Here is an 11,180-nt window from a genome sequence, read left to right as displayed (position 1 = left end):
AGGCTTTTAGTGATTAAAAGCTAGACCTTTTAAGAAATTTTTTAGGGAATCAAATAATGGGTGATGAAATAATGCAAACTGTTAGAGACTTCTAGAATTTTTTAAGGTGTGGGCATTTAAAGTGAAGTTATTAGAGTCTTTTAATTTTATAGTTCATGCCCCTGCAATAAAACAATTTACAACGCTTTACACACAAAGCAAACTAAATTTATTTAAATAGCTTTTAGTTATAATTTAAGGACACACAACACCGATTTTTCATTTTTCATAGATTCGGATAGACATATTCACTGACAAAATGGTAATTGAATTCTATCATCAACTGGAACGTCAAATCCATATGTAATGGCATATGGAACTTTTATAATTTTTTCATTACGATACTCAACATTCGATGATGAGGTGAATAACTTCTTACAACGAGACTTTAAGGTGGCACGTTTCTTTATCCATTTTGGTGAATGTTTTCGAACTTTTTTCAAACTTTTCAATGATTTGTGATATTTTCCAATTGTACGACAAGGATGTATGACAGCATAATAGATACACTCGGCAATCGATAGGAAACTAAAACCCAAAAATAAGCCCATCAGTCCACCAACACTTGCTGCAAAAAAAAAATTAATTTGTTAGATACAGTTTGGTTTTTCTTTTCTTATTTTAATTAACTTACACAAAAAATCTGAAAAGTCAATAAATTCTGTTTGTAAATTACTACGAAATGTATTCGAGCTGAAAAACATATGCACAATGGCTAGATTTTTCACAACATACGAACGTTTCATATTGGCAAGATTACGATTACTAAAAATCAAGCCAGTGTGGGCCAACTTTGTTGCGAACGTATTAATCGGATAGTCAATTTCAAAGCAACCCGGCAGGCATTCATCAAAACATGACGTTTGACTATTGTAAATGCCCAAACGTACCGCCCTGGCACACTTGGCCTCATTGATGCTACACACGGTAACATTATTATAGATTTTCGGCATATAAAAACTAATACAGCCGCAATATTTCCACGACAACAGGGCGACACATTCCATTTCACAATTTCTCTGAGTGTAATGGGCGAAAAATTTCAATTTTCCCTCATCATGAAATAGACATTTACGCAATCTCTTTGACATTGCCAATAGTTGTTTATGTGATTCGGTTTTAAACGGTATTATTCGTATATTTGTTTCTTTACCCGGTTCGATAAAAACTCCAGTGTCATGAACATTCGGCGTCTCGTTGGGACTATGTAAGGCAAATTTAAATCCAATACTATTCGATGAGGAACAATAATATTTATCCTCTTGAACATCTATCGCCACTGAGAGGCCCAATGATTCTCCAACACCAGGAACTTTTTTCGGATAATAATTTTTGGGTAAATTTTTTGAGTATCCTGCCTCGGAATACCAATCGATTGGTGTTTGTACCGGTGTAACATTTGGATAGGATAAGGGAATGCTAGAAATAAATTCGAAGAGATATATTTTTTACTAGTCTTTCACTTTTTTAATGGTCAAAATTTACTTACTGTGAAACATACATAAACATTGGATGCAACATATTGAAGGTGCAACACAATCCTTCATCGGTTACCAAGGGATAAAACAGATGACTACAGTTGTAATATTTGCCACCAAAACGGCATTCGACCAACATATCCTTACATGGTTGGGAGATCTGTAGAAAACATAATTGTAATGAATAATTTAAGGCTTGATCTCGATTTGTACCCACATTAACTATAAATTGCTCCACATGATTCCAGTTGGTAATTGACTTGATCGCTGTCTGATTTACTTCACGTTTACATAGCAGCTGAACGATTGTAAAATCTGTAGAATTCCTGTAATAAATAATTAGAAATATTGCAATACAGTGTGGAAAGAATTTTCGTAAAAATAACTTGAAGACAAAGATCTGACTATGACTACACCTCGAAATATTAATTGAAGAGCCATTATCAGAGTTAAAATCTATATTCCATGTTCGTGTGTTCAGCTTGATAAATTAAAGATATGGACCATCCTCTATATATCGAAACCTAACATGAATGGAATTATGAAAATATTCAATAATTTTTTGTGCTAATAAAGTTTTTTTGACGACTATCCTCAATTGGCTCAATTTTGTACATTCAGATTTTTACAAGACGTTCGCCTTCATTCTTTTACCATGGTGTTGAAAAATACGAATGGGAACCAAAATGTTTGAAATAGATCAAAGGTTTATCCAAGAGAGTGCCAATATATGTGTAGTACCAAACGGGATTTGGTGCTGCCATGTTTAGCATAAATCTATATGCTTTTGTTTCGTTTGCAGCTGCGGATTGTGGCAATATTAACCTACATGAAAAATATTATTCTAAGTGGATACGAGTACTTCCACCCGTCGTATTAGATATGAAAGAAATAACAATTGCTAGGAGTAGAATTTACTCGATTTCGAGAGTATTTTACTCCATACTTTACTAATAATAGAGATAATAGAGTATACTCGATTCATTTTCCAACGGTGCTCTAAATATGACTCCTTGCAGATTTTCAGCTATTTTCTTTAAACAACTAGCACAAACACTCGCATATTATTGAATGTTTTTATTAAAATACGTGCTTTGGAATTTAGTATGAAGCTTTCCAAAATTCAGATGGGGAAATATTTGAAAACGAACGACCTTTTAGATTTTTTTTTCGGAGTATGCCAAAATTAGACGAAACGGATGGAACATTTGAGGCACAATCGTGATCAACATTTACATGAAATAATCTTCAGATAATAAATTATGAACCGTATTACTGATTATGTGTGTATTTTTTAACTTTCTTGTAATTCATAAAAAATAACGTTTCAGGTCCCATTTATATGTTCGTCCGATTTTATGTAAGTGGTACCCCAACACTCAATGTTTATGCGACTGACATGAAATTTTACAAAGCGTACCGAATTGGGCCTATATAAATGTGTATTAAGTTTTGTTTTTAATGGGTTCAGATTTAGATATAGCTCGAATATATATTTTCGTCCGATTTCGTGGAATTATTCCCAATGTGTCTTTCTTTACTGGTTTTGGTATTAATATCATACAATGGACCAACTTTTATTATACAAGAACACAAAAATATTTCTTTTCAGTATTTCGAAAATACTTACCTTGAAAACTTCTCCGCTGTATGATTTAAAGCTTGATTTAAATTGCAAATTGTCACAGCCGGGAATGGTTCGTCAGTGATGGCAGTTGATTGAGGATTAATACCCACAATTACTGGGGTATTGGCCCATTTCTGATAGACATGGACAATTAAATACACTGCAGCAAATATCACCGTTACAACAGATACACCAAAGAAGCATCTGGAATTATAAATATATTTTTTTAAGGAAAGAAATAAGGTAGGAAAGGACTGATTTTATGATACGTTTCGCCATTTTCGTCTTATGGAGGAGATGCTCTAAATCTTAAATGATAATTGATAATTTTAGAGGACATATAAAATTGAATGCATATAAATATAAAATAAATATAAAATACAATATTTTCATATAAAATTGAAAATATTGTAGTTGGGCCCGCCATGACCCAAATGTATTCCATGGGGTTTGTGTAAAAGTTTTCGAATATTTATGAAACGGCACTCTGTCATGTGTGATATTATGTTGTACGTCTAGCCCCTTTTCCGATATAAAATGTTCAAGATATTCATTGGGCTGGTAAATGAATAGCAATATTTGTTAAGGTTTGCAACTTTTAAAATATATATGAAGATTCAAAAAAGAAGGAAAGAATTTCGAAAATTTGTTTGTTATTATTTTGTTGTGGTTTTTTGTTTGTGATTAAAGAAAAATCCTTATTGTTGATGGCGAGCATGATAACTCCTTACTGGAATCCGAAAATTCCAACGGTGTTAGAAAGAGTACATGTCAGGATCTCGTATGAACTGTTGACATCGCTCAAAAATTGTGGACCATTGACTCTTTGGGAAAATCGCCATATAAATAACAACTATTCCTTCCTTTTTATACCATCCACCATAGTATAGAGAGTATATTAAGTTTGTTTTTCCGTTTCTAACTCACCGAAATAATCATTTCCGACCCTATTAAGTATATATATATATTCTTGATAAGCGTAAAATTCTATGACGATTTAAGCATTTCCGTCTGTCTGTTGTAGTGACTCTAGCCTCTAAACGAATTGAGAAAGTTCGCAAAAATTATTTTTTTTTTTAATTTAGGTCCACTTTTTCTGGTAGCCCCCAAATAACGTTACACCCAATTTTCAGTTTTTGGGGTTTTGACCACATTTTCCGCCGAATTGGTCGTAATTTAGTACTTTGAGTTCTTGTTGGGTAGCAAATCGTGTTAAAAACTCAAACCGGTATTTAGGCATCTCTCCCATATAATGATAAATTTAACCTAAAGTAAAGAATTGAGATACAAAACTACAATATTTGGTCCGAAATTGACATATATATGACAACCCCAAATATTCGCTAATTTCTACACTATGTAATCAATATCCCCCATAAAATCCCCAATAAAATTGCTGAAATTTGTATTTAGTGGTTCACATAAATCGATTTGTAGAATTATCGGTCCGTTTTTTGGTTCGACCCGGGCGAACTTAACGAATCCAAAGTTCGGCCCGGGCGAACTCAACGCTGTTTTCACTTGTTTTCTTGTTTTTGTATACTGAAGGATTTAGCATTCGAGTGGCATTTCAGATTCCTTTCTTCCAGAATGTTCAAAGACTTTGTTCAATTTTATGTATGTTGAAGTTCCTAGGAACTTCACTTACTTACTTAAGTAAGTAAGTATGTGAAGTTCCTAGCCAGGTTTTTAAAATGAGTATGAGGAATTCATGTTCTTCCCCATGAAAGAATCAAAACACTAAAAGTTTAATCCAATTTCTGAACAATATCTTAGTTTGCTTAAAAATAACCCACTATTGACGGGACTGCTCAAAGTGTAAGGTATCAAAACTCGATTATTAATCACTACTTACCTTTCACTTGGCTTCTAATATAGATCCACAACATACTTCATTCCATGTATGGAAAATAATTAACTGAATTAAGAAATATTTATGGAAAATTTGAAGAATGGAATGTTTACAGATGATCTATAGAAAGGTGCCGTTTTGGATGGACATTTTTTGGACAGGCTGAAGTATGGAGTTATAAAATAAATGACCAAAGGATCTTTTACTAATCGAGCTCCAAAAGGAAATATTTCTATTGCAATTGATTCAAGGTGTAAGATATCAAAATACAATGCCGTTTTTAACTTTCGATTAAAAGAAGTCCTACTTACCTTTCACTTGGCTTCAAATTCGGATCCACAATATACTTCATGCCATGCAGCGTAGTTTGGCGACAAAATTCTTTGGTATTTTGCCAAAAGATTTCCCGTACACTTTGAGTTCCATAGATTTGGCCAAATTCCCGGATTTTCTTGATGTTTTTCCAAAGCAGCATTTCACCGAAATAAAATATCCTTCAACGAACTTCAAGGCACTTCACAACACTTTGAATTTCCTAGTGAAATGCATACCTTTATATAATAAAATTCTCAATTCTATTATTTTCTTTAGGAAATACACATTACGACTAACGAAAATATTTACCCACATATTACCATTGGCTAAATATGTTCACTTACTATTTCCCTTTATTTCCCAAAGAAAACAAAAAAACATTCCTTGGTGTCTATTACAACATATTGCACTTTACTTTCGATTACATTTTATTAAATTACATAAACATATATTATTGTTGTTGTTCTAGTTTATTTTTGATAATAAAATTTGTTTATTTGGATTTATTATAACCTCGATTACTGTTCCATGACGGGCGTTTATTAAAAATATCATTATCCAATTCCGGACTCTGCCGACGACCCATAATAAAATTTGGGTGTGGAAACATTTGTAATTTTTTCGATTTCGTCAAATGGTCGGGTATACGCATAATTGTCCTTTCAGTTGGACTTACAAAGCGAACCTGATAGTCGCGGACATCTTGTGGAGGTTTCGATTTGGATTTGGACTGATTTAGGCGATCATGTTTTTTGATTTTGTGATAAGGACGCAATATGGCATAGTAAATAAATTCGGCAATCGATATAAAACTGAAGCCCATAAAGAGGCCCATCAGACCTCCGACACTGGCTGCAAGGAGAAGAAAAAAATATCATTATTTCAAATTCTATTCAAGTCATTCGAAAACTCACACAAAAAATCTGTAATTCCCACAAATTCCGTCTGCTTGGTGCTGCGAAAGGTGTTATCGGTGAAATAGAAATGTGCCACACCCATACTCTTCTCAGCATAATCACTTGCCATATTCTTAACCAATTTATTGGAAATTTCAAATCCCTCATGCGAAATGGGCGCGGAGAAGAAATCACTATAGAAATTCAAATCAAAGCAGCTTGGCCAACACAAATGTTGACAATCTTCCAATACGGCTCGTGACCTATTCCTATTGTGTTGTGCCACTTGTTTCACGCATGGCGTATCGATAATACCACAAATCTTGGTGTTATTCTCTATCAATGGCATATAATAGGCCAAACAATTACAACGCTCCAGTAAACGACGCGCTTGACATTCCATCTCACAATTCCGTCCATTATAATACGAAAAATAAGTCAAATGTTCCTCTCCATCAAACAGACATTGACGATATTTTCGATTGATTGATTTCAAATTCAAGGCAGCTTCAGTTTTATCGGGTCGTATACGAATTTTCGTCTCATAGCCTGCCGGCAAAAGGGTACCAATTTCTCGTACATGTGGCACTTCAGCCGGACTATGTAAAGCCATTTTAATACCTACACTTGATGTTGAGGAGCAATAATAGTCATTGATATCCACATCAAATGTGATGCTAAGACCAAGTGTCTGTCCGGTACCAGCCGCTGTACGTGGATAGAATTTGTCGGGTAAATTATCAGGATAACCTTTTTCAGGATTCCAATTCACAGCAACGGCATCATCCGTGTAGGGTAGCTCACGTTTTCTGGGTACGCTGTGGAATAGATAGAATTGATTTAGATTATTAGGATTTGGTATTTTTTTAGCTCATTGACACATACTTTTCTTTGTACATATATTTCGGATCTAATTGATTGAATACACAGCATAATCCCTCATCTGTTACAATGGTTCGAAAAATATCTTTACAGTTGTAATCCAGTCCACCAAAGTTACAACCAATTATCATCTCTTCACATGGTTGGGAAATCTGTAAGAAGAGAATCATATATGAAAAATATTCTTTAAAAAATCCACGCCTTCTGATAGTCCATGAAAAAATATTCTTTAAAAAATTCACGCCTTCTGATAGTCCATGAAAAAATATTCTTTAAAAAATTCACGCCTTCTGATAGTCCATGAAAAAATATTCTTTAACAAATTCACGCCTTCTGATAGTCCATGAAAAAATATTCTTTAAAAAATTCACGCCTTCTGATAGTCCATGAAAAAAAAAAAGCTTTTAAAAAATCACGCCTTTAAAAAATCACGTCCATGAAAAAGTATTCTTTAAAAAATCACGCCTTTAAAAAATCACGTCCATGAAAAAATATTCTTTAAAAAATCCACGCCTTCTGATAGTCCATGAAAAAATATTCTTTAAAAAATCCACGCCTTCTGATAGTCCATGAAAAAAAATTCTTTAAAAAATCCACGCCTTCTGATAGTCCATGAAAAAATATTCTTTAAAAAATCCACGCCCTCTGATAGTCCATGAAAAAATATATTCTTTAAAAAATCCACGCCTTCTGATAGTCCATGAAAAAATATTCTTTAAAAAATCCACGCCTTCTGATAGTCCATGAAAAAATATTCTTTAAAAAATCCACGCCTTCTGATAGTCCATGAAAAAATATTCTTTAAAAAATCCACGCCTTCTGATAGTCCATGAAAAAATATTCTTTAAAAAATCCACGCCTTCTGATAGTCCATGAAAAAATATTCTTTAAAAAATCCACGCCTTCTGATAGTCCATGAAAAAATATTCTTTAAAAAATCCACGCCTTCTGATAGTCCATTAAAAAATATTCTTTAAAAAATCCACGCCTTCTGATAGTCCATGAAAAAATATTCTTTAAAAAATCCACGCCTTCTGATAGTCCATGAAAAAATATTCTTTAAAAAATCCACGCCTTCTGATAGTCCATGAAAAAATATTCTTTAAAAAATCCACGCCTTCTGATAGTCCATGAAAAAATATTCTTTAAAAAATCCACGCCTTCTGATAGTCCATGAAAAAATATTCTTTAAAAAATCCACGCCTCTGATAGTCCATGAAAAAATATTCTTTAAAAAATCCACGCCTTCTGATAGTCCATGAAAAAATATTCTTTAAAAAATCCACGCCTTCTGATAGTCCATGAAAAAATATTCTTTAAAAAATCCACGCCTTCTGATAGTCCATGAAAAAATATTCTTTAAAAAATCCACGCCTTCTGATAGTCCATGAAAAAATATTCTTTAAAAAATCCACGCCTTCTGATAGTCCATGAAAAAATATTCTTTTATAAATCCACGAATTTTATAGGCCATGAAAAAATATTCTTGAAAAGATCCACGCCTATTGTGAGTCCATGAAAAAATATTCTTTAAAAAATCCACGCCTAATGTGAGTCCTTGAAAAAATATTCTTGAAAAGATCCACGCCTATTGTGAGTCCATGAAAAAATATTCTTTAAAAAATCCACGCCTAATGTGAGTCCTTGAAAAAATATTCTTGAAAAAATCCACGCCTTCTGATAGTCCATGAAAAAATATTTTTAAAAAATCCACGCCTTCTGATAGTCCATGAAAAAATTTTTTTAAAAAATCCACGCCTAGGATAGTCCATGAAAAAATTTTTTTAATAAATCCACGCCTTCTATAGTCCATGAAAAATCTTTTTTTTAATAAATCCACGCCTTGGATAGTCCATGAAAAATCTTTTTTTTTAATAAATCCACGCCTAGGATAGTCCATGAAAAATCTTTTTTTTTAATAAATCCACGCCTTTAAGTCCAAAAAATCTTTTTTTAATAAATCGCCTTCTGATAGTCCAAGAAAAAATATTTTTTTAAAAAATCCACGCCTTCTGATAGTCCATGAAAAAATATTTTTTAAAAAATCCACGCCTTCTGATAGTCCATGAAAAAATTTTCTTTAAAAAATCCACGCCTTCTGATAGTCCATGAAAAAATATTTTTAAAAAATACACGCCTTCTGATAGTCCATGAAAAAATATTATTTAAAAAATCCACGCCTTCTGATAGTCCATGAAAAAATATTCTTTAAAAAATCCACGCCTTCTGATAGTCCATGAAAAAATATTCTTTAAAAAATCCACGCCTTCTGATAGTCCATGAAAAAATATTTTTAAAAAACGCCTAGGATAGTCCATGAAAAATCTTTTTTTAATAAATCCACGCCTTCTGATAGTCCATGAAAAAATATTCTTTAAAAAATCCACGCCTTCTGATAGTCCATGAAAAAATATTCTTTAAAAAATCCACGCCTTCTGATAGTCCATGAAAAAATATTCTTTAAAAAATCCACGCCTTCTGATAGTCCATGAAAAAATATTCTTTAAAAAATCCACGCCTTCTGATAGTCCATGAAAAAATATTCTTTAAAAAATCCACGCCTTCTGATAGTCCATGAAAAAATATTCTTTAAAAAATCCACGCCTTCTGATAGTCCATGAAAAAATATTCTTTAAAAAATCCACGCCTTCTGATAGTCCATGAAAAAATATTCTTTAAAAAATCCACGCCTTCTGATAGTCCATGAAAAAATATTCTTTAAAAAATCCACGCCTTCTGATAGTCCATGAAAAAATATTCTTTAAAAAATCCACGCCTTCTGATAGTCCATGAAAAAATATTCTTTAAAAAATCCACGCCTTCTGATAGTCCATGAAAAAATATTCTTTAAAAAATCCACGCCTTCTGATAGTCCATGAAAAAATATTCTTTAAAAAATCCACGCCTTCTGATAGTCCATGAAAAAATATTCTTTAAAAAATCCACGCCTTCTGATAGTCCATGAAAAAATATTCTTTAAAAAATCCACGCCTTCTGATAGTCCATGAAAAAATATTCTTTAAAAAATCCACGCCTTCTGATAGTCCATGAAAAAATATTCTTTAAAAAATCCACGCCTTCTGATAGTCCATGAAAAAATATTCTTTAAAAAATCCACACTTTGAGATAGTCCCTGGTCATAGAAAAAATATTCTTTGAAAATCCACGCCATAATATTCCTTGATTTTCTATAAAAACTCACGTCCGGATAGAGCGTAAAGACATATTTTTAGAAATTCCACTCTGTACTTACATTCACAATAAAATCTTCAAATAAATTCCAATTGATAGCCGATGCAATTGTTTGATTGACTTCTTTTTTGCACAATAGTTGCAGCATTGCATATTCACTGGAAAATCTAAAATATACCAAATAATATTTTTGTTATTCACAACACTTCAACACCCATTTAAATTTCAATTCAACTCACTCATTATACACTTCGGCCCTCTTCTTTGAAGCCTGATTTAAATTACAAAATGTTACCGCCGGAAATGGTTCATTGACAATAAAACTTGGCTGCGGACTAATACCGACAATAACCGGCGTGGAACGCCACTTGGCATAAACATCGCGTATAAAGAATATCGACAGCAGGACAACCGCGACAAATGATAATGCAAAAAATATCCTTTCACCAGGATACAACTGCTCATCGACAACATATTTTAGACCGTGCAATGTTGAATGTGTACAAAATTCTTCAGTATTTTCACTGAAAACCTGTTTCAAATTAACCGAACTTTCACGTTTCATCAGCAACGGTTTATCCAGACTTGTTCTCAAGGGAACATTTAATTTGGGACGATTCAAAGTACTCATAGTTCGAAGTTGTAAGCGATACTGATAGCTGATGATACCTGGGATTCATTCATATACCCATGTTCTTGTTGTTGATTTAATTGAACTTGATTCGGTAATTACACAGCGGTGTAATTTTAAGTGTTGGTGCATTTAGTTTAGCAAGGAGAGGTGGTATGGAAGGTTGTGTTGCCTTGATAACCTTAAATGTTTGTTTATATTGCATGTTGAACTTTTCAATCGAAAAAAAGAAAATTGTTCTCTTTTTTTTAAACGAAAATAAATAAAA

At 32.8% G+C, this 11,180-nt stretch overlaps 2 protein-coding genes across 2 annotated transcripts; both read right to left on the bottom strand.

The window, feature by feature from the left end:
• Positions 1-379: 379 nt before the first annotated feature.
• On the bottom strand, positions 380-5,471 carry LOC133326208 (pickpocket protein 28-like; the record flags this gene model as incomplete). Its single annotated transcript, XM_061534888.1, is given in 6 exon segments — positions 380-607; positions 674-1,490; positions 1,537-1,677; positions 1,735-1,843; positions 3,148-3,348; positions 5,308-5,471. Coding segments are annotated over 6 exon segments (1,660 nt in total), but the record flags the coding sequence as incomplete, so codon positions are not given.
• A 333-nt stretch (positions 5,472-5,804) lies between these two features.
• Positions 5,805-10,912, bottom strand: LOC133326207 (pickpocket protein 28-like). Its single transcript, XM_061534887.1, has 5 exons — positions 10,521-10,912; positions 10,343-10,448; positions 7,093-7,241; positions 6,226-7,025; positions 5,805-6,163 (listed from the first exon to the last, which is right to left on the bottom strand). The coding sequence occupies exons 1-5, from the start codon at positions 10,910-10,912 to the stop codon at positions 5,805-5,807; spliced, it is 1,806 nt and encodes a 601-aa protein (XP_061390871.1).
• Positions 10,913-11,180: the final 268 nt, after the last annotated feature.

Source organism: Musca vetustissima, unplaced genomic scaffold, assembly GCF_032173495.1.
Source record: "Musca vetustissima isolate MV318-11 ecotype Yass unplaced genomic scaffold, APGP_CSIRO_Mvet_v1 utg27108, whole genome shotgun sequence".
NCBI lineage: Eukaryota > Metazoa > Arthropoda > Insecta > Diptera > Muscidae > Musca > Musca vetustissima.
This window is presented reverse-complemented; position numbering and strand designations above follow the sequence as displayed.

What these genes read in the sequence shown, in the direction of transcription:
- LOC133326207 (XM_061534887.1), bottom strand. Translation starts at nt 10,912, where the DNA reads ATGAGTACTTTGAATCGTCCCAAATTAAATGTTCCCTTGAGAACAAGT. An exon ending in AGGGCCGAAGTGTATAATGA is followed by an intron (nt 10,449 to 10,520) that starts GTGAGTTGAATT and finishes GGTATATTTTAG; the next exon opens with ATTTTCCAGTGAATATGCAA. An exon ending in GGGAATTACAGATTTTTTGT is followed by an intron (nt 6,164 to 6,225) that starts GTGAGTTTTCGA and finishes TTCTCCTTGCAG; the next exon opens with CCAGTGTCGGAGGTCTGATG.